This window comes from Nicotiana tabacum, chromosome 20 (genome assembly GCF_000715075.1).
Source record: "Nicotiana tabacum cultivar K326 chromosome 20, ASM71507v2, whole genome shotgun sequence".
In the NCBI taxonomy this organism is placed as follows: Eukaryota; Viridiplantae; Streptophyta; class Magnoliopsida; order Solanales; family Solanaceae; genus Nicotiana; species Nicotiana tabacum.
This window is the reverse complement of record NC_134099.1, coordinates 40,917,680-40,941,801: the sequence shown is the minus strand read 5'-3', so window position 1 is coordinate 40,941,801 and position 24,122 is coordinate 40,917,680. Positions and strand designations below refer to the sequence as shown.

The following is a 24,122-nucleotide window of genomic DNA, read 5'->3' as shown; positions in this document are numbered from 1 at the left end:
TAGGAAAAATATAAAATCGCACTCCTAACATTGGAATTTAATGAAATTATTTGCATTGAAATGAAAAAAAGGAGTTAGAGCACATCAAATTACCCATAAGTTTTAATTCTTTGTTACACAACCATCTACCTTGCTGTGATATTGATAAGCAGTGCTCCTCCTAGTCTTGGATTAACACACGGTTAAGAGAGCATACAATGACAACCAAGAATAACAGGTATTGATGTAAAGCAAAAATACCAATAAAAAGAAATTTTAATTCACTGTAACCGTTGGACTACAAACGCTTGTTGTGATATACTTCCTCAAAATATTAATTGAACAAATAACATTTCACTCCTTTTAAGACTGGTTTCAGTTGACAAAATCGGTGCAGCGGCTGGGGATGACAAGGTGTGTGTGAGGATGAGGCGAATTCGCATCTCCGGCGGCGGCAACTCTGCTTTGCTTGGAACATCTTTTCCCTTCTCCAATTACACTAAATGTTCGTTAAAACCCAAATCTTTTCTAAAGCTGTTTCCTTCAACAACAACACCCATCTTCACCACTCTCCATTATCGTTTAATTACGTCGGCTCAACATTCTTCTCCCTCCTCTCATGCTCATCCAACACCTCAAACTGAACTTCTTATATCTTCTGGTAACTACCCTTTACAGAAACAAACATGCATTCACTTATTCTTGTCTCTGTTTGTTTGTTTGTTTTATGTATTCACTTTGTTCTGTGTCTTTTTCCATATAGGAGGTGATGGCCCAAATGGGTATCCTATGAAGGACTCAAAAGTGGTTTTGAAAGGAATGAGGTATGCTGAACTTGAGGTATGTGTATATCAGTTGTTGGTGTTGTATCTTAGTTAGCCTTGTATAAATTTGAGTAAAGTTGCAATCCTGGTAGTTATTTAATCTTCTTTACTTATTTAAAGATTCAAACTTGTTTTTTTTTTAAATTAGGGTCACTCACGTGGTAAGTGTATTTCGGTTGGTGAGGTCCTAGTGTATATTTTAGTTATCCAGGTTTGTAATTTAGGAAAGTTTTGGCACCAAAGCTTTTCTCTAGTGGTAAGAGCGCAACTTGTGATGTGTGGGTTAGACACACATCACCTGCCACAAACCAAAGCCTAGTATTTAACCGGAGAAGATAGAGGGATGGGCCAATTATCCGACGAGCTTCGAACCGTACCCTCGGTTATTAAAAAAATAAGAATGTTTGAGGAAAGTTACAAATTGCAATCTTGATAGTGATTTAGTCTTGTTTACGACTTAAGGACTCAAACTTGTTTTGTGTTCTTGAGATTAAGCTCTGTCTTATGGCACGTGTATTAGGGTTGTTTTATTTCGTTGAAATTTCAGGAAAGTTGCAATCTTGATAGGGATTTAGTCCTTTTTAGTATTTACTGCTTAAAGGTTCAAACTTGTTTAGCGTTTTTGAGATTAAGCTCTGTCTCATGGTATTTGTAGTTCGGTTGTTCCTTCCGTTTATTTTAAGTTAACCTTGTGGATTTTTGAGGAAAGTTCCAAGATTGAGAATGTCTTATCTTGTTCTTGGTTTAAGAACCAATCTTGTTTCAGAATTTTGACATTGATTCTACTGTTGAATGCAACTATGGTTACTAATGGTGCTTTGCTTTCCTGTTTAACAGAAATGGGTTCAGTCACATGGTTATAGGCCTGCTCAGGCTCTAATGTTGTGGAAACGTCTTTACGGGAACAACATTAATATTTGGGCGCTGTCACAGAAAAATAACACAAAATTCACAACAATTGCAAACAGTCAAAAAATTGTTTTATTTTTGGAATTTTTTGGGAGTAATTCTCATATAGGGCAAAAATCACGTGCTCAGAGGCGCAATGCAGTGAGGAACTAGAAGGTTTATTTGCTTTCCCATGCATTTAGTCTTGCTGTCAAAATTTCTGTGCTGAAAGTGTTGATGATTTTATTGTGTTTGGAAAGAAAAGGGTTCTGAATTTTTCGCTTGGATCTTCCTTTATATGCACTTTGCAGTGTTTACCTATAACTTTCTAAATTTTCAGTTGTTGATGGTAGTTACAGCTGCCTTTGCTCAATGTTCCATTATCAGGTTTGAATAAAGATTTCAGGAAAATGTTGAGTGAACATGCTGAATTTAAGACGTTAAACTTGAAGGATATTTTGACAGCGTCTGATGGAACTAAAAAGGTGGACATAGCTTGTGCCATATGTAGAATTTGAAATATTTTCATACTTATACTATCTGTGGTGCCATTTGCTTGGTTTAGATTCATCACTTAATGCATAGAACTCACAGGATCTTACAGATGTTATTCAAGTTGGAAGATGGTCTTGTAATAGAAACTGTTGTGATACCTTGTGAGAGCGGCATGAACACCGTCTGTATATCTAGTCAAGTAGGTGGTGCCATGAATTGTCAGTTTTGCTACACTGGCAGGTAAGCTTTAGCATCCTTTTAGCCTTTTGGTTGTTTTTCCAATTTACAGCTCCTGAAGTGGCTCCCTTCATTTAAGTACATGAATCTACTTTGCAGAATGGGTCTGAAGAGAAACTTATCTACATCTGAGATAGTTGAACAGGCTGTTTTAGCTCGGAAGTTATTATCCAGTGAAGTCGGCCCAATTAGCAATGTCGTGTTTATGGTATGTGTATGATATATTGATTTGCTGCACTGAACATGTTCTTATTTTTCTATACGTACCTCCTAAAATGTTACCAGTTTTATCTTTTATTAACTTCTGGAATGCTAAATACTCTTGCTTGATGCAATGTGGCCGGCTTTGCTAATTTTCCAAATCCTAGCCACTTCACTAATATTGCCAAACCCTGCCTTCTTTGCGGCCTTTCCTAGGCCTATTATTCATTTTGCTCCCTGTGTTCAACTATGCAACATGGTTGACTGGAGCTAGTCCTTCTCTTCCACACTAATATTACAAAATCTTGCCTGAGATATTGGCTCTATGTTAACAAGATGCCAGAATAAAAGACCTTTCGTCCCTTCTTCCTTAATTCTTTTCCTGTTTTCCTAAACAACCAAGCAAGTGTTTCTTTTAAAAAAAGTATGATCAAATAATTGACTACAGGGAATAGGAGAACCACTTCACAACATTGAGAATGTCATAAAAGCGGCAGACATATTGGTAGATGAACAAGGGCTGCATTTTAGTCCTCGGAAGGTCACCGTTTCTACAAGTGGGCTTGTGCCCCAGCTTAAGCGCTTTCTTCGCGAGTCTAATTGTGCTTTGGCAGTCAGTTTGAATGCTACAACTGATGAGGTATTTCCCTTGAGCAATTTAATTCTTGGGATGAAAATGGATAAACAAATAGCTTCATGTTTTGATTCACACTAATGAAATATTGCAGGTCAGAAGCTGGATCATGCCAATTAATCGCAAATTTAACTTGAACTTGCTTCTTGGAACACTAAGAGAAGAGCTTCAGTCAAAACATAAATACAAAGTTCTGTTTGAGTATGTAATGCTTGCCGGAGTTAATGAAAGGTACATACCTTTTCATTTCTACAAGAAAAAAACCTAAGTAGTACCTGATATATAGCGATTGACTTACTTTAGTCCCTAGTGTATCTCTTGAACATAAATTGTCCTTTATCTTTGTAAAAAAGGGTCACTTTTGATCCTGTCATTTGGGACACACTTAAACTAACCGAACTATAAAATGGTATCTGGGCAAACTAAACAAATAAAGAAAAGACAAAAAGCATATTCTTCTTCAAGCTTTCTACTGAAATATGCTATAATTTCTTCTATTTGTTTGGTGTCAAAATCAGTCTTCCAAATCTTCACCATGGTTGTTTCTTAGGTTACCAGTTGATCCATCAGGAAGAATTTTCCCTCAAATTTTAAACTTAGATCCATTTTTAAAGCTCCCAAAAATATCCAGATATCTAGAATACGAATGCATTCGCATCCACCTTTAACTAAAGATAAGCTGCCAACTTCCGAACACAACAAGACTTTTCTTCAACTTTTTTGCAATTTTTTAACTCGTCACCCCTTCCCTGGTCTTCCAATAGTGACCGACAATTTTGTCAGTTCCGAACTCTCGCCCCTTTCATGTTAGAAATTCTTTGAGTTTCTTTTGAGATTTGAAAACTGCGTGTCTTTTTGATGTTTCCAATTTGTGGTTGAAGAGAAACACGGATGTTGGTTTACTTCCATAGCCCCCTCTCCCCAGCCACATCTTTTTTTTCAGAATCAGTTGGCTTGCTCAATGAAGTAGAATATGAGACTATCTTTGTTTTCTGTATCCTTTAGATTCTCATGGTTGAAATCTTATTGCAGTATTGAGGATGCAAAGAGACTAATCAATCTTGTCCAGGGTATTCCATGCAAGATTAACCTGATTTCTTTTAACCCTTATTCTGGATCCTTCTTCAAACCTACCAAAAAGGAGAAGATAATTGAGTTCAGAAACATTCTTGCTGAAGCAGGATGTGTTGTGCTTCTGCGATTGAGTAGAGCAGACGATCAAATGGCCGCTTGTGGTCAGCTAGGTAAACCAGGCGAAATCCAAGCTCCCTAGCTTCGAGTGCCTCCTCTGTTTAAAGCAGTACTGGAAGCTGTAGCGTGATTTGGCTGCTATTTTGCATGCATGCTCATTCTGGTCCGTCCAATATGTGACACAGTTTCAATGGTGCATGCCCCCTCTGGAATCCAATCTATTGAATCTAGTCTTAAACATGCTTGTGCTCATGAAATCAACCACTCTTGTCCAAGTTAGAGAGTTTATACACGTACTTATAGGCTATGTAACCTCTATAATTTTGTTTTTAACTCGGATTTTTGAATTTGCAATCCAGCAGGTTACGAGGGTTTGGGGTTAGAAGTAGCTTTTTAAATTTTTTGAGTGCAAAAATTTAAAGTAGGCAGTCAAACATTATTCCGTTGAAGTTAAAAAAAGAAAAAAGAAATTGAAATCGTGAGGGTACCATGAGCCATGTTTCCATGGTTCCTCATGACATATGGTTTATAAATATTTTTATTATTAAATCATTATTACTTAAATGTATATTTTGATCTCAATAATCACGTGTGGTTTGATATAAATATCTTGGGACCACCATATCACTACCAAAACACTCAATTCTCAACTGCCATCAGTAAAACAGGAACCATATAGTCCTTTTCTTGTAGCGTCAATCAACCACATCGATCATTTCTTTCTCCCACGACTTTGCTTTCTTTTTGTAGTTTGTCTTAACCAATACGCAAATATAGAGAAGTTTTATTTTGTGTCTCATGCAACTGACATTAATTGTATGAAACTCTTCTTGTCTCACAAATTTGTAGATTCCAATCCTACACTTCTGAGTTCACAAAAGTTGCCTCATGAGACACAAAATAAAATTTTCCCGCGAACATCCCTTCCAATGATCCCAAATCTTTTGCTTCCTTATTCCAAGTCATTATTTCTGTCAGCTCCTTTTTCATTTTGTTCTAGTTTTCCCTAATTATAGCATGGGTTTTCTTTCTTAATTTTGAGAGAAGGAAAGAATTTTATATTCAGCACTCACTGATTTAATTAATCCTATTTCGCGTTGCATGTGGCCCATTTAAAAGAGAAATACTCTTGATAAAAATAAAAACTCATTCTTAGAACTCGAATTCTTAAAAATTCATCCTATTTCTGCCTTTATAACTCAAACTTCTTATTTCATCGTTGAATAACTACTGGAACAACCTGTTGTGCGGAAATAAACTAAAAGAGTAACAATATGAAAACATGAGTAAATTATTTATAGGAAAAACAAGAAAACTTTTCTTATTTCTTTAAGTATATCCGGTACGACTTATGAGGTCTCGATTAACTAGATAAACACTAAAAGGGTGTCATAAATATGAAATTACTCATTTTGTATTATAAAAATGAAAACTTGTGAGAGTTATGAATATGAAAGGGTAGGAGTTGTTCTTCTTGGAGGCATAAATACCACAGATTAATATATTCATAACCACCCATTATTATGGTTCGAGTCACCAAAGGAGCAATAGCTCCAACAAATGGGGATCAAAGAGGATTCAATGGGGAGAGAAATAAAAAAAGCTTTAAAATAAAATAAAATGAAGAGCTCGGGTTTGAGACTTAATTATGAGAAAATTGATGGAAAACACTTTTACTTTAGCAAGTCTTATGTGATATAAATTCAAATTAGTCGGAAATTCATGCAGGTATTGAACGGAGAGAAAAAATTCATAGCAGAACCATCCCTTTGTTGTCATTTGAAATGCATTGTCTAACACGAAAATACAAAAGAAAAAGTAAATAAAGTCGAGGTTCTAGCACGCTCTTCCGCCGCGCGTAGACTAAGAAATTTATTTTATTTGGCGGCATCACTTCACCACCACTGCAAATATTCCTGTACCTGACGCCTTTCCCTCTCCGCTCTCCCCCCTATAAAAGCAAGCAGAAACGCTAACACAACCAAATTCTCTCAATCGAAACCTTTACACTAACAACCAAAGTACTATCTCCGGAATTCTCCAGAAGTTTCTACAACACTATATACCTGAAACAGCTACCAATGGGAGATTGTAACAACGATGACTTCCGGACCTACACCTCCGCCACTTCTTTCGTCGACGATCGGCGATTCTCCAAACACGTTCATGACAATGTCCACGGCAACATCTATCTCGATCGTGTACGGTTTCTAACTCTGCTTTGCTTCTTATCAAAATCGGAGTTCGTTTTTGCTTATCAGAAATTTTAGTTCATTTTTACTCTTTTTTGCTTTCGAAATGAACAAATTTGTTTCGGCAATTTAAGTTTCCTTTTCCTGTTTGAGTTGAAATTTCATAGCATATGCTTTCTAATTCCGTTATTCTGCTTTGCATGTTATGATCGTGTTTGCTTTTCAGCACGTTAATTTCTGCTCTTTTTGCTTTTGAAATTAGGTAATTGACTTTATAATTTGAATCTAGAAAGGTTAAGTTTCAAAGCCTATGCTTTCTGATTCCGTTATTCTTCTTCGCATGTTGTAATGCTTATCAAAATCGGAGTACGTGTTTGCTTTTCAGAATACTTATATTTACTTCTTCTGTTTTCGCTTGATTTGATAATTTTATATTTCCTGTTCGAGCGTGAAGTTTCGTAGCGTATGGTTTATAACTCTGTTGTAATGCTTTGCACGCTGTTGTTGTTTCCGAACACGGTGTATATCTTTGCTTTTTCTAAAAGTATACTTAATTTATGCTTTTCAATTGATTCGATGATTTGAAGTGTTTTGCTTTTTAGAAAAAAATTTAAATTATAGTATTAAATATTTTTTTGGCTTCAATTGAAGATATTGAATCGATGATTTGAAGTGTTTTTCTATTCAAGTTCCGTGGCTTATAGTTGGTTGTATGCTATGCGTGTACGCCAAAATATGTGTAGTAGTTTGTAAAGAAGGAAACACTTTCCTTTTCTGGTTAGAAAACAGAGGAGCCGCTGATAGTCAAGTCTCTATTTGGGCCTATAAACGGCTAATGTTACCATGCTTAGCGTAGCAAGGCATATGGAATAGGGGCTAAATATGTTTTTTATTTTATTTATTTCTCGCTAAATATGATTACGACCAGTGTGACTATCTCTTTTCATAGTCGTAGACACTTATTTAGTGGATAGGTAATTATTTTTTGAGCAATAGTTTTTTCTTCACAAAAAGCTGAAAATAGAGTTTGTTAAAGTAACATAGAGTATATATATGCATGCATGATATATGGTTTCCCTGATATATGCACTTAATTGATTAAGATATCAGATTTACTATATTCTTAGTAATATTTAACAACATTTCTGCTCTTTAATTGCAGCTATCTCTGAAGTTCATTGACACCGAACAATTTCAGAGGCAAGCTTAATTTGTTTTTTCCTGCTCCAGATATTTTTGATTGGCTGGAAATAATTCCAATTGTGCTTTCTTGTGTATGTTACAGGCTTCGTGATTTGAAGCAGCTAGGTAAGCATATTCTTTATTTCTTTTATTCGTTTTAAGTTTTTTTTGTGCATTCGTAAGGCTGATTAGAAAACTCTCTAATGTTTAGGATAATGATTACTGGTGAAATTAAGTTTTTAAAGATTTGCAAATGTACATCTTTCAGGCTTGTACAATAGAATTGGTTGTGTGCTTACATTTTGTGTTTCAAACGGTTGTTGAACAAATTGCCACTGGTGTATCCACTTTATGTCCTTCTATATTAGGGATTCTTAATAGGTTTCTAAGTATCTGGTATGATAAATTAGCTAAACTTGACTTTCATGGACAATTAGCCGCATGATGGTGCGGGCATCTGGACTACCATTAGCTTGACTCTCTGACTTTGTTATTTTAGTGTCAACTTGCACTTATTTTGAAAGGACAAAATCTTCCGAAGAATATTTTTTTTCAGAGAAAGGCTAAAATAAAGTAAGAAACAAGATTTCTATAGATGGTGCCATGCACCATCAACTATCATGTGTTTCAGACGACTTCATCATGTCGTCATCTATTTTTGCACATCATAACTGCAAGTTGTCTTTTACTAACCTTCTTTTAGGAAAGGCGGATAGCTAAGTTCTGGTATATTATCAATTAAAGTTACTGTTAGCAATTTGGTTCTTTTGGGTTAACAAATGTCACTTTGATCAAATTGTAAAGCCACTAAACTTATAAAGGAAGATTTGTTTTTTGTTCTGTGTTGATGTTCATATCCGATATAAGTAATGTGGTTAGAACATTTTCAGGAAGTTTATGCGCTCTCTATCATTTGTGAACTTTTTATTTTCGTGGCTTTACCATCATTTGGGACATAAACTTGTAATTTTGACTCTGTCGCAATTTCTCTCCTAGGTCTTACATACATGGTCTATCCTGGGGCTGTGCACTCTCGATTTGAGCATTCCCTAGGGGTCTATTGGCTGGCCAGTGATGCTGTAAACAGACTTAGGACCTGTCAAGTAGGACTATATCCTAATGGCATAATTTACATTATCCCTATATTTGATAAGATCTTTTTGATGGACATGCCATGGCTGTAGGGACGGGAGCTTGGCATTGAATCTTTTGATGTACAGACCGTGAAACTTGCTGGTGAGTGAAATATACCAACTAAGGTTCATTTTTCTCAACAGCATCTGGCCATTGTTCTTACTTGAGTTCATTTAGGATTACTACATGATGTGGGTCAAGGACCATTCAGTCACATGTTTGAGCGTGAATTTCTTCCTCGGGTTCGTGACGGCCTTAAGTGGTAATTGTTAATTAAAACTTATTCTCTCATTTTCATCAGTCAGAACTCAAAGATTTGATACAATGAACTTTATTCTACATTTATCATGATATGACTACTTCAATATATAATTCTCTTCAATTTGTTAAAAAAGAGAACTCCTATAGTGCTCCCCTAAGGAGATATTTGGTCCGTTTGGGACTATAAGTATTTCCTAGAACTCTTATACTTGTTGTGCATCAATGCATGATTATGGTGTTTTATTCTTCTACCAATCTGGTGCCCTCTCTTCCATCTTGAGTGAAAATACTCCTCTGTCCTCTCATCCAAAAATTAGTCAATGACTGAAGGAGTCTGTTTGACATTGCCACAACAATCACTGTATTCATGGGTTATCCTTTATAACCCCCCCCCCCCCCCCCGGGATTATTGCGGTATTTCTGACTTCAAAAGAATTCCATAACTAATGTAAGATTTGACATTTATGAACGGCCATCCATATTTCAAAGCAGTGTGTATGGTATGCTTATTTATGTACAAGTGCGATTCTTTTTCTCTTTGTTGCTATGATAAGAAGACTGACAACGCCACTCTTTCACTTTTCTTGGTTTACCATAACTTTATACTACCCCCTGTATATGTTTGGAGCTGTCAATGTATCTTTTCAAACATATGACAACTTGTACTATGAGCAGCAGATAGATTGAGATGATTATCTGTGACTCATACGGTCCTGTGAGTTCTTTTTTCATTGTGGAAAGATCTGTCGATGAATGTTCTCACTGGCAACATTTCCATAATTTCATTTGATTCTCTTCCAAAGTTTAGGTGAACCAGAGATTATCTGAATTAGTCATTCAAAGATTTCTCCTCCCATGTTTTGGAGCCTCTTAACAGATCTTGTTTAAAATTTCTTTATATTTCTTTTTTGATTCTCTTCTGCATGGCAATGCTACTTTTTCACCTGTCACAAATCAGCTGTCACTTTATATGTATGGTCAATTTTTTGTGTATCTAATTTAGCTTCTTTCTATCTCATGCACAGTTTTCTGTTAAGTATAAACTGATGCAGGCTCCCAGGGTTGAATTAGATTTGTAGTCTTTATCTTAGTCAACTCTTCTAACTACATACTGGAATTAATTAAAAAATTTCAGGTCCCACGAAGATATGTCTTTGAAGATGATAGACTACATTGTTGATGAGCATGGCATTGATATTGATTCTGACTGTCTGAAGAAAGTGAAGGTCAAATGAATATTTTATCTCATGATGCGTTTTTACATTAAAATTTAATGCACTCTTAGATCAGATATTCTCTCCCCATAAAGATGCAATCTCAGCACTAAAAAATTTCAGGCTAGGATAAATTACCCCAAGGTTGTCTTTCTTCATGGCATAATTTACTACGGTTTGGAATTTTTTCTTGAGCTGTGCCTTGTGCTTTCAAAATTATATTATGTAAGATTGACAAATTTCATGTTGTTTATTGTTTCAAGATCTTTATTTTCAGTTTGTTGTGGAGCTTTATTTTGGATTCAAGGGTAGTTCTCCTTTCCAGCTCCATCTTTGACTTTCCTTTGAATCGTATTAGATCTTTTTTCTTTGAATGATATTAAAACTCTTTTCTTTTCTACACAGGAAATGATAGTTGCTTCTGAGGAAGGTAATTCAGTGGTAAGTATTCTGATGGGAAGATTTGAGTGAATATGTTCCAATGCTAAAATTGCTATGATATGAAAACAGTACTGAATCTTTTTGCTTCATGACATACTATATAGAGCTCGAAGGAGAAGCAGTTCTTGTATGACATTGTTGCTAATGGGCGAAATGGAATAGATGTTGACAAGTAACTGGCCCCCTCCCCTTTTACTTTCTTCAGATGAAACTTAAATTATGCACTTGCAGCTGCATTACATGAATCAATCTTTTTGCAGATTCGATTACATAGAGCGTGACACCAGAGCTTGTGGTCTTGGGTGCAATTTTCAGTTCCAGAGGCATGATCTTCATATTCTATTTGGTCCTTTTCTGTAAAACTGAAGAATTTGTCCCAAATCATTACTAACTATGGAAAAGACAATACTATCTTTTCGTTACTTGCAGGCTACTGGAAACAATGCGTGTTATAGACAATGAAATATGTTATCGCGCGAAGGAATGTTAGTACTCTTGAAACTATTATGTTACATGAAAGAGTAACATCTCCAGATATATAAACAGTTTTTACATTACCTTTGATGAATTTTGTTAGATCTTACAATCCACAAGCTATTTTCCACACGTGCTGATTTGCATCGTACGGTCTATATGCATCCAAAAGTGAAGGTGCAAAGAATTTTACTTAACTGGGTTCTTTATTTCAAAAAGTTTCCACTTTCTACTGCATAAATCTCATTACGAGTGCTTCCTTTCTTTTCTTTTTTCATCTTATAATTTTTAGGCAATAGAGCTCATGGTTGTAGATGCCTTGATAAAAGCCAATGACCATCTTCAAATTGCTTCGTACATAGACGAACCAGCTCAATACTGGATGGTTGGATAATCTTTTCACTGATACAACGCAAAATACCATGCCTGTCTGAAGTTTAAACCATTGGTTAATTAATAATGTGCAGTTAGATGATACAATAGTCAAAAGAATTGAAACTTCTACTGATCGAGAGCTAGAGGAATCCAGAAATCTGATTCGTCGAATTCGAAGGAGGGATATATACCAGGTATATAGTTGGAAAACATCTATAGCTTCAAGTTATTTCCTATTATACATGACCTAACGATCTTGTTATTCTCGTTCTTAAAAAGTTGAATGATATCAACTATCAAGCTATTTAAAGCAAGGAAACAATATCTAAAATATTTCTGTATCAATATTCTGACAGTTCTGTAATGAGTTTGCTGTGCCCAAGGAGAAGCTGGAGCATTTCAAGAATGTGACAGCTCAAGATATAACTTGTTCCCAGGTCCTTCAGATAACTCTAATGGCCTCTTTTGCTTACCTGATAGTAATGAACATTCCCTCATAGAGTAGCTTTTTTGGCCAGAATTCTGATGCTCATTTGAATGAGGAAGATGTCATTGTTACTAATGTCAAAATTGATTTGGCTAGTGGAAGGAATAATCCATTGGAAAGGTAATTTTAGATCTTGGGGTTACTGCTGCTGACGATCTCATGTTTGTGTGATGACTAAACTGCTTTTCTTTTCCTCTGTTCATGTGCTCCATTCTCGTCCAGGATCAGCTTCTTCCAGGTATTATAATATCCTTTGCCTTGTATGCTTTCAAGAAATTGGCACATTAAAATAGATAAACAAATAAATTCTTTCAGGTTTACTTAACTTCTTTCCCTGAACTTACGGAGATGGAAATTTGAGTTAATATGAACAAGTTTTAGTGAATGCTCTTTGTCAATGTGCTCCGACAGTTAGAAATTAACCTTGTAATATAATGGTATTCTTCATGCTAGTTATAGAATATCCTTTGCAACTATCAATTAAATTTGCCTAGATTGCCCAGCGATTTTGTTGAGCTATACTGAACTACTGAAAACACTGATGTGTATCAGTTAAATGGAAGAGGCTGTATAGCACAGAAATTAAACTTCCTTAGTACCTTAGCAGGATAAACCCCGTCGGTTAACTCTGGAAAGTTCTTATCTCTGGTTCTCAAAAGGTCAATTCAAAATCTCATTCCCCTTGAGATGTTGTCTGGAAAAGATGTCACTTTTATATGGTAGTTTTCTTTTTTTGGGGGACATGTCATTTTTCCTCCCGCTTCTCTAATGTGTTACTGTTTACAGGATTATGATAGCTTTGAGAAATTCCCTATAAAGGATGACCGCATCAGTCACTTGTTGCCTGCATGTTACCAGGATATGATTGTTAGAGTTTATACCAGGAAATCTGAACTGGTCAGTGAGATACAACCCACATTCCTTTTACTTTGTGCCTATTTTACTTTCTACTACCTGCTTCTCTGTCTCAAGCAGACAAGCACACTTCAAACCTCCATTTCCCTTAGAAGTGGGAAAAGAATCACATTTAAAAGTAAAAAAAAATTATACTGAGTACTGTATATGCTTTTGTAATGTTGGTAACATCTTACAGGTAGAAGCTGTTTCTGAAGCATTCGAGAATTTTCAGATGAAGACTTATGGGAAGAAAACAAGTACATGCAACTCCTGAAAAGAAGAAACGCCTGAAGTACTAGGATCAATGAAAATGGCTTTTGTTGGCTTCTAGCCAGATGTACATACTCGGTATACACATGAACAGTAGATTGTCACTTTCCTCTGATATGAGAAGGTATAGATGTAAAGTCCGTGAATATGGTTAAACTGATATCACTCTGGTTGATCTTGTTAGTCTAGCTGCATGAAGTCTGATCCTGCAAGTATAGGTTCTATAATGGCATCGGTAGAATGATGTTAGTCACATGTAAAGAATAAAGATTGGTACCAAATAAAGGGTAGTCCTTTCGCCAATGGTGCATAAGCTCCTGTGAATTCTTTTACAAGGTTTGATTGAATGACTGAATTCACTGCTTGCTCACATTGCCTATTGCCGATGGGCTTGTAACCAAAAGGTATCTCAGTGGCAGCCTTAGCCTCAAGTAGGGGTGGCAAACGGGTGGGTCGGGACGGATATGAGCGGGTCAAAACGGATAAATTATCCGACCGACCCATATTTGAGACGGGTAAAAACGGCTTTATCCGGCGGATAATATGGATATCCATATTATCCATGGCTTCTTAAATATAGTCACTTATGAGAGAACTAATAGTCTTCCAAACTTGAGGAACTCCAATTTGAGGCTTTACAAATGTAAAAGTTAGAACACATTAGTTATCCATTTGGTTAACCATTTTCTAAGTGGATAATATGGTTCTCTTTATCCATATTCGACCCGTTTTTAAATGGTTCACTATGCAACCCATTTTTTTATGGATAATATGAATGAATAATTATTAATTTAACCATTTTGTCACCTTGATCTAGCCTCAAGTTGTATTAATGTGTTGAGTTTGACAAAAGCCAAAATAGAGACGGTATTTTACCTGAAATTGTTGATCTCCACGTTAGACTATCATATTTTTTCTTTCCTTCAAACTTCTTAAGTGCCTTACGAGTTTCATGGAGCACTTGCAATGGAGAGATTATTAGAGTGACAGATGGGAGAAAGGGTTGCCTTGTTTCTATGAAAATGGAATGATAAACAGTTATCTGGAGAAAGAAAATGAATTACACATCTGAGTAACAATAGTAGAAAGCAGCAGACAATCCTGCGAATTATAATGTATCATGTATGCGTTCAGTCAGTACAGATACTTGGTAAATACAAAATAGGGGGATACCTTTCCTAAAAGCAATTGTATCATTAAAACTACTATATTATGAAGTTTAATAAAATAAGCAAAGAATATAAACTGAAACTACTTCAGCACAGAATCAATTATAAACTGAAACTATTTCAGCATCTCGGGTTTCCTCGTGGGATTTGTATATCGGGAGAGTGGAGAGACCTTCAACCTTCTCCTTTCCTCACCTTTACAATGCTTGTGCATGACGATTGAAACCAAACCTGAGAAAGATTGATGGCCAAGTACAGGTTCTGTGAGATCTCAACCATAGACATGTGAATTTTGCAGGACTAAAGTCAACGACTCGATGCAAACAAATCATGGACCAGGATAAGTCAGTAAGCCTCTAGTTGAATGTGCAGGGCTACCCCTTAAGAAAGAACCATATCGCTATAATGCTATGCATTAAGGGAAGGTCCAAGTTTTGCCCATCAGCTTTTAACTACAATTTAAAATTAACCTCAAGTTGAGCTCGATGGCGGAGCTAGGATTTTTATTAAGGGGTGTTAATGTCACGACTCGGATTTTCCACCCTTGGGAGTTGTGATGGCGCATACTCGAGAAAGCTAAACAAGCCAACTATTTCGATTAATTTACCCTTTTCATTTTTAACCTTTTAACAATTGCAAGTTAACATATTATACACAGCGGAAATAATAATGTGGAAGAAAGAGATTTGACAATTAAGCTAATACCAATATGAATCCATAAACATAAATTACCCAGAACTGGTGTCACAATCTCGTTCTTCTGCATTATTATTTCCGTTGTGTATAATATGTTAACTTGCAATTGTAAAAAGGTTAAAAATGAAAAGGGTAAATTAATAGGAATAGTTGGCTTGCCTAGCTTTCTCGAGTAGGCGCCGTCACGACTCCCGAGGGTGAAAAATCCGGGTCGTGACAAGTTGGTATCAGAGCTCTAGGTTGCGTAGGTCTCACAATTCATGGATAAGCTTGGTAGAGTCTGAGGGATCGGTACGGAGACGTCTGTGCTTATCCCCTAGAGGCTACAAAGTTAGGAACAGTTTCACTTCTATTCTTCTCTATCGTGCGATTTGGTTTCTCAATGCTAATTGAACTTCTACTCTGTTCTTCGCAGATGGCGAGAACACGTGCTTCTTCATCCGCTGATCAGCATCCCGAGCCCCAGCAGCAGCTCCCACGAGGGGCAAAGGATGAGGCCGAGGCCGTGCTAGGGGCCGAGGCAAGGGCAGAGCTCAGCCCAGAGCAACAGCACCAGCGGCGGAGCCTCAGGTAGAGTTTGATGATGAGGTTCCGGCCCAACAGTTCCGGTGGGCCCAGCTCAGGTCCTAGAGGGGTTCATTGCTACCCCAGTACTCCAGGATGCTCTGATTTGTCTAGTGGACCTTATGGAGAGTGTCACCCAGGCATGCTTACTTCTTGTAGCACCAACCGTCTCTTAGGCTGGGGGAGGAGCACAGACTCTCGCTACCTGCACTCTGGAGCAGATGGCTCCCCAGTTTCAGACTCCAGTAGCTCAGCCAGTTGGAGCAGTTCAGCCGGGTGTAGTAGCTCAGACCGGTGATGGAGCAGCTATGTCTGCCGATGCTTTGTGGAGATTGGACAGGTTCACCAAGCTGTTCACTACTACTTATGGTGGTACATCTTCATAGGATCCCTAGGATTACTTAGACAACTGTCATAAGGTTCTTCAGAACATAGGGATAATTGAGACCAATGGGGTCGACTTTGCTGCTTTCCGTCTGTTAGGTTCCGCCAAGAAATGGTGGAGAGATTATTGTTTGGCCAGACCAGCTGGATCACCAGCTCTCACTCGGGACCAGTTCTTGCAGCTATTTCTCGAGAAGTCTCTTCCCGTCACTCAGAGAGAGGAGTACCGCAGGCGGTTCGAGCATCTCCAGCAGGGTTCTATGACTGTCACCTAGTACGAGACGAGGTTTATTAATTTGGATCGTCATGCTCTTTTGATACTCCCCACTGAGAGAGAGAGAGGGTGATGAGGTTTATTGAGGGACTCGCTCAGCCTATTAGATTGCATATGGTTAAGGAGACAGGTAGCGAGATATCTTTCCAGGATGCGGCCAATGTGGCCAGGCGAGTTGAGATGGTTTTGGCTCAAGGGAGCGGTCAGGGGTCCGATAAGAGGCCTCGTTATTCTGGTAAATTCAGTGGTGCCTCATCTGGAGGCAGGGATTCTTTTGGTAGAGGTCATCCTCCTAGGCCATTTCAGTCAGCACTTCAGGTTTCTTACGGTGCTCTAGGTGGTCGTGGTTCTCATATGCAGTATTCTGATCAGTTGCCCTACAGTGCACCACCAGCTCCTATCAGTGTACCTCCGCTCCACAGTTTTTAGGGTAGTTATCCAGGCCGTCAGGGTCAGTTTCAGGGTCAACATTCTCAGCAGCCGAAGTCTTGCTATACTTGCGGCGAATACGAGGCACATTGCTAGGTTTTGCCCTTGAGCCTCGAGCAGTTCTCAGCACCAGGGTTCTCATGCTATGGTTCCACCGCCCGCTTAGCCAGCTAGAGGTAGGGGTAGAGGTGTTAGAGGTGGAGGCCAGACAACTAGAGGTGGAGGCCAGCTGGCAGGAGGCCGTCATAGGGATGCAGTTCATAGTGGTGGGGCCCAGCCCTATTTTTATGCTATGCCAGGCAGACCTGAGGCTGAGGCCTCCGATGCAGTTATCATAGGTACGTTTTCAGTGTGCAGTAGAGATGGCTCAGTTCTATTTGATCCAGGGTCCACATATTCTTATGTATCATCTTATTTTGCCCTTTATCTGGTTGTGCCTCGTGATTCTTTGAGTGCTGCTGTATATGTGTCTACACCGGCGGGTGATTCTATTGTGGTATATCGTATTTATCGTGCTTGCATGGTCATTATTGGGGGTCTCGAGACCCATGTAGATCATCAACTTTTCGATATGGTAGATTTCGATGTCATTCTGGAGATGGATTGGTTATCCCCTTATCATGTTATATTAGATTGTCATGCCAAGACCGTGACCTTAGCGCTACCGGGGTTTCCTCGTTTGGAGTGGAGAGGGACTCATGGTTATTTTACCAGCAGTGTTATCTCATATATGAAGTCTCGGCGTATGGTTGATAAGGGATGTTTGGCCTATTTGGCGTATGTTCGTGATTCTAGTGCTGAGGTTCCTTCTATGGATTCTGTGCCCGTTGTTCGTGAGTTTCCAGAGGTTTTTCCTTCAGACCTGCCGGGGATGCCACCCGACAGGGACATTGACTTTTGCATTGATTTGGCTCCGAGAACTCAGCCCATTTCTATTCTGCCATATCGTATAACCCCACCAGAGTTGAAAGAATTAAAAGAACAGTTATAGGACTTGCTGGATAAAGGCTTTATTATACCGAGTGTCTCGCCTTGGGGTGCGCCGGTGTTGTTTGTTAAGAAGAAGGATGGGTTGATGAGGATGTGTATAGATTATCGGCAGTTGAACAAAGTCACCATCAAGAACAAGTATCCATTATCGATGATTGATAATTTGTTTGATCAGCTTCAGGGTGCCAAGGTATTTTCGAAGATTGATTTGAGATCTGGCTACCATCAGTTGAGTATTAGGGCATCCGATGTCCCTAATACAGCTTTTCGCACTCGGTACGGGCATTATGAGTTCTTAGTGATGACATTCGGGGTGACAAATGCCCCAGCAGCTTTCATGGATTTAATGAACCGAGTGTTTAAGCCTTATTTGGATTCCTTCGTGATTGTCTTCATTGATGACATTTTGATTTATTCCCTCAACCGGGAGGAGCACGAGCAGCATCTTCGAGTCATTCTTCAACTCTGAGGGATAGTTAGTTGTATGCTAAGTTTTTGAAGTATGAGTTTTGGTTGAGTTCGGTTGCATTCTTGGGTCATATTGTATCAATAGAGGGTATTCAGATGGATCCTAAGAAGATTGCGGCAGTCAAGGACTGGCCTAGACCCACATCAACTATAGAGATCCAGAGTTTCTTGGGTTTGGCAGGTTATTACCATCGGTTTGTGGAGGGGTTTTCATCTATTGCAGCCCCGATAACCAGGTTGACCCAAAAGGGTACCCAGTTCAGGTGGTCGGATGAGTGTGAGGCAAGTTTTCATAAGCTCAAGACACATTTGACTACGGCACCAATGTTGGTTTTTCCCACAGGTTCAGGGCTATATACACTGTATTGTGATGCATCGCGTATTGGACTTGGTGTGGTATTGATGCAGAATGGCAAGGTTATTGCATATACTTCACGACAGTTGAAGATCCACGAGAAGAATTATATGGTTCATGATTTGGAGCTAGCAGCCATTGTTCACGCGCTGAAGATTTGGAGACATTATTTATATGATGTGTCATGTGAGGTGTTCGCAGATCACAAGAGTTTGCAATACTTGTTCAAGCAGAAAGAGATAAATTTGAGGCAGAGGAGGTGGTTGGAGCTGTTGAAAGACTATGATATCACCATCTTGTATCATCCGGGGAAAGCTAATGTAGTGGTCGATGCTTTGAGTAGGAAGTTAGCCAGTATGGGTAGCCTTGCGTATATTCCGGTCGGTGAGAGACCTCTTGCTTTGAATGTTCAGGATTAGGCCAATCAGTTCGTGAGGTTGGATGTTTCTGAGCCTAGCCGTGTTCTAGCTTACACAATCGCTCGTTCTTCCTTATTTGAGCGTATCCAAGATCGGTAGTATGATGATCCTCATTTGCTTATCCTTAAAGAAACAGTGTGGCACGGAGGTGCCAAGCAGGTTACAGTTGGAGATGATGGAGTCTTGAGGATACATGGTCGTATTTGTGTGCCTAATATGGATAGACTTCGTGAGTTGATTCTAGAGGAGGCCCATAGTTCCTGATATTCTATTCACCCGAACGCCGCTAAGATGTATCAGGACTTGCAGCAACATTATTGGTTGAAGAGAATGAAGAAGAACATTGTTGCCTATGTAGCTCGGTGTTTGAATTGTCATCAGGTAAAGTACGAGCATTAGAGACCTGGTGGTTCGTTTCAGAAGATTGATATTCCTGAGTGGAAGTGGGAGTGTATCAATATGGACTTCATTATTGGACTCCCACGGACTCAGAGGAAGTTCGATGCAGTATGGATTATTGTGGATAGGCTGACCAAGTCAGTGCATTTCATTCCTGTGACAGTTTCCTATTCCTCGGAGTGGTTGTCTGAGATCTATATCCGAGAGATTGTTCGTCTTCATGGCGTGCCCATGTCTATCATTTCTGATTAGGGTACGCAGTTTACCTCGCATTTCTGGAGGGCAGTACAGCGTGAGTTGGGTACACTGGTCGAGTTGAGCACAACATTTCATCCTCAGACGGACGGACAGTCCGAGCGTACTATTTAGATTTTGGGATTAGTTCTTGCCATTAGCAGAGTTTGCCTACAACAATAGCTACTAGTCGAGCATTCAAATGTCTCCCTATGAGGCATTATATGGTATGCGGTGTCGGTCGCCGGTTGGGTGGTTTGAGCCAGGAGAGGCTCGGTTGTTGGGTACAGATTTAGCTCAGGATGCCTTGGACAAGGTTAAGATCATTCAGGATAGGCTCCGTACAGCTCAGTCCAGGCAAAAGAGTTATGCCGACCGTAAGGTTCGTGATGTGGCATTCATAGTCGGAGAGTGGGTGTTGCTCCGGGTGTCGCCCATGAAGGGCATGATGAGATTTGGGAAGTGATCATAGCCTAAGAACTCGTATTTTAGTTGTTGTAACAACACTTTAATTATTGCATTTTACAAAGGTTTGAGCTTAATTGATAATGAATTGTACTAAATTCATGTTTTATCCCTTGCAGGAAGCTAATCCGACTTAAGAATTAAATTTGGGATGAATTTGATTAATTTGGGGCTTTGAAGTCTGAGTAAAAGATAAATAAATCAAGTCGGGATCGTATTCGGGGGTCGCAAAGCAAGTCGGGATAGCAAAACAAATGAAAAAATGAAGCAGCGCAAAAAATTGCAAAATTCTGCGCTGCATTGTTTTGCTCCGTTAAAATGTATTCTGCCTCTGTCCAATCCATGTACGCGGCGCATGTGGCGTCGCGGACGTGTAAAAATCACAGAACTACTCTATTTCGGTCTAAAAAGGGTATAATTGTCAAAACCCATTCCTACACGATTAAAAAGGGTAAAAGCATCCATTATTGACAGATGAGACCTGTTTTGAGAGAGAAAAAGAGGAGGAGATCCATCTTGGAGGATCAAAATCAAGAGGAGACAACACTTTGGAGCAAGGATTAAAAGAGTTTTTCTAAACCTTTTTCTAGTGTCTATTTATTTTATGTTTAAGACTTATATTGTTGATGTTTGTATAATTATGAGTGGCTAAAAATCCAAATATTCTGGGGTTATTAGTGTTAGATGATTATGTTGTTTGACGCTTAAATTGATGATATTGAATTTATTGTTATGGGTTGTTTATTTGATTCTGTTGTTAATTATTTTACTGCGTAGCTAACAGCGAAATACTATTTACGAATATTGAGTTAAACTTGAAAAAGGAAATTCTTGATTGCATATAGAATCAAATAGAACAAGATCTTGATCCTGGGCATCGGGTGAAAGATTAGCGATTAAGATAGAAATATACTTAATTGCCTTGTTTGGTTGAAAAATAGGAATTGTAAATGCATTTGAGTTAATATTGATGACATAGAAATATAGGTATTAATTTAACTTGAATAGGTGCATAAGAATTCGACAGATTCTGATGGATATTAACAACCCTATAATCAATAACCCAGATAATTCAATAAATTATTTTTAAGCTAAAAGCGTAGCATGATCTCTAGCAAGCCCATAACCCTGGGATATCTCTCTTATTAATTGTTAAAAGAAAACTTCATAAGTGGCGTAGTAACTTTGCGTTGTATTATTGTTTGTCTACTAGTTAAATTGTAAATTGGTTATTTATGTATTTTGTGATGAATTAGCTTGAATCGATAATTGTTTGAGTTTGCATCAGTTGATAAGTTGATCATAAGTCCTCGTGGGAACGATACTTTACTTATTACTATATTACTTGAAGATCGCGTACACTTGCGTGAGAGTTTTGGTCGCAACAAGTTTTTGGCAGCGTTGCCGGAGACTTAGAAATTAGCTACTTGACTGAGTTAAGCTTTTATCAGCTATTGGTTTAAGCATTAATTTTCAGTTCACTCTGTTTGTGTTACGCAGGCTCTTCTCTTGAATGCGGAGGAGTAGAAGCACAGGCAATCTCTTCCCTCTTGATCCTGAAATTGAAAGAACACTTCATAGAGTGAGGAAAGAGTTGGAAGCTAGATACAAAATAGAAAGAGAGTTGGACATCTTAGTTCAACCAAAACCAACAGTGATGGCAGATAATGGAGGGTGTCCAGTGATAGAAGTTGCAAGGCCAAATCTTGCTAATATGACTCAAGCTATTGTGAAACCTGATATCACTGGTCACTTTGATCTTAAACAGTACATGGTACAGCTGATTCAGTCCACTGGAAAATATGTAGGTCTATCTCATGAAGACCCGCAGAGGCACATTTAGAATTTTTTGGAAATCACAGATACTTACAACTATCCAAATGTTTCCAAGGACTATGTCAGGCTGACCTTGTTTCCTTTTTCATTGTTGGGGAAAGCTAAAGAATGGTTGCAGAAGGAGCCTGCTAATTCAATCCATACTTGGGATGACTTAGCAAAGAAATTCTTAATCATGTTTTTCCCCACTAAAAAGACAAAGTCTTTGCGGATCCAGATTCTAGGGTTTCAACAACGAGATGGTGAGACTCTTCGCCAAGCTTGGGAAAGATACAAGAAACTACTTCGAGACTGTCCACATCATTGTCAAACTGATGAGGTATTGGGCCATACTTTTGTTGATGAATTAGATAAGACTTCAAAGATGAATCTTGATTCAGCTTATGGAGGTAGTTGCATGGTGAGACCATATAGTGAAATACAACTTCTGCTAAATAACTTCACTGCTAATGATCATAATTGGCAAGGTGAGGGAGAACCAAGGAGAGCAATGAAACAGAAAGCAGCAGGGGTACTTGAACTTGATGATTTTTCCGCCATGAGAGCAGATATAGCAAAATTGGCAAATCAAATGAATATAATGACAATGAACCAGACACAAAAAATGCAACATGTTCAACAAATGTCGATTTGTTATGAAATATGTGGTGACAATCACATGAGTGATATGTGTCCAACGAATCCTGAATCTATTTATTATGTGGGACAACAAAGCAGAGGTCCGATGAACCAACAGTCATAATATGGGAACACTTAAAATGAAAATTGGAGGAATCATCCTAATTTCTCTTGGGGTGAAAATCAATCAAATCAAAATAAATATAGACCCCAAGGAAATTTTAATCAACCTCAAAGGCCACCCCAGCAGGTAGAAGAAAATACAAATAATTTGTTGAAGAAATTGTTGCATGACAGTCAACAACTCAGAACTAATTTCACAAATCTAGAAAGGCAAATGGGATAGCTAGCTGCAAATCAAAATGCAAGACCTGCAGGTGCTCTTCCAAGTGATACAGAGAAAAATCCGCAAGTTAGTGCAATTACACTTAGAACTGGAAGGGAATTAGAAAAAATTCCAAAGAAGAGAAAAGACAAGCTTATACCTGAAAGTGAATTGATTCCCAAAGCAACACAGGAAGCAAAGAAAGATGATACAGTTTCAACGCCTGTGAATGTTCTAAGGCCACCACAACCTTTTCCACAAAGATTGCAGAAAAAGAATGATGATCGCATGTTCAACAAATTTCTCTCTATGTTGAGTCAGATTCAATTGAATATTCCGTTGGTAGATGCGATTCATGAAATTCCAAAGTATTCCAAGTACATAAAAGATATTGTGGCTAACAAGAGGAGATTGACTTAATTTGAAACAGTTGCACTTACTAAGGAGTGCACTTCAAGGGTCCAAAATAAGCTTCCTCAAAAGCTTAAGGATCCTGGCAGCTTTACTATCCCTGTGAGAATAGGTAATGTTGATGTAGGCCATGCACTTTGTGATTTGGCAGCGAGCATAAATTCGATGCCATTGTCTTTGTACAAAAAAATTGGGTCAGGGAGCTCCAAAAACCCACCACGGTGATGTTGCAACTAGCAGACAGGTCCATAGCTTACCCGGAAGGGGTGATTGAAGATGTATGCTGAAAATTGGGAAATTTATTTTCCTGGCTGATTTCATTATCTTAGATTTTGAAGCAGATGAAAAAGTTCCTATTATATTGGGAAGACCTCTTTTGGCTACAGGTGATGCTATAATTAAAGTAAGAGAAGGAAAAATGATCATGAGAGTTGACAATGAGGAAGCTATTTTTAATGTATACAAAGCAATTCAACTTCCTCGCCATTATGAAGAATTGTCTATGATATCTGTCATGGAGATGGATGAGCAACTTATTGCCCCAAGTGTATATTTGAAGGATTCTTTATAGAAAGCAATTGTGTTGTTCGAGAGTTTGGAGATTAATGATGAGGTTGAAGAGATGAAGCATATTTTGAATGCATCATGTGAATATATGAAAGGTTTAAATCCCTTTGAACCTTTGAACAGGCCAAATGATCCTCCTCCAA

At 38.3% G+C, this 24,122-nt stretch overlaps 1 protein-coding gene and 1 pseudogene across 1 annotated transcript; both read left to right on the top strand.

Moving 5' to 3' along the window:
* The first annotated feature begins 266 nt into the window (after window positions 1–266).
* Window positions 267–4,725, top strand: LOC107805964 (uncharacterized; annotated as a pseudogene).
* A 1,627-nt stretch (window positions 4,726–6,352) lies between these two features.
* LOC107774595 (uncharacterized) lies at window positions 6,353–13,536 on the top strand. The gene is given in 20 exon segments (XM_075239969.1): window positions 6,353–6,650; window positions 7,804–7,841; window positions 7,927–7,949; window positions 8,820–8,926; window positions 9,008–9,059; window positions 9,135–9,219; window positions 10,354–10,444; window positions 10,838–10,873; window positions 10,978–11,045; window positions 11,134–11,196; window positions 11,303–11,358; window positions 11,451–11,524; window positions 11,640–11,732; window positions 11,815–11,916; window positions 12,079–12,159; window positions 12,241–12,329; window positions 12,432–12,447; window positions 12,996–13,106; window positions 13,303–13,358; window positions 13,360–13,536. Coding segments are annotated over 20 exon segments (1,407 nt in total). The 5' UTR covers window positions 6,353–6,530; the 3' UTR covers window positions 13,406–13,536.
* The last annotated feature ends 10,586 nt before the right edge of the window (window positions 13,537–24,122 follow it).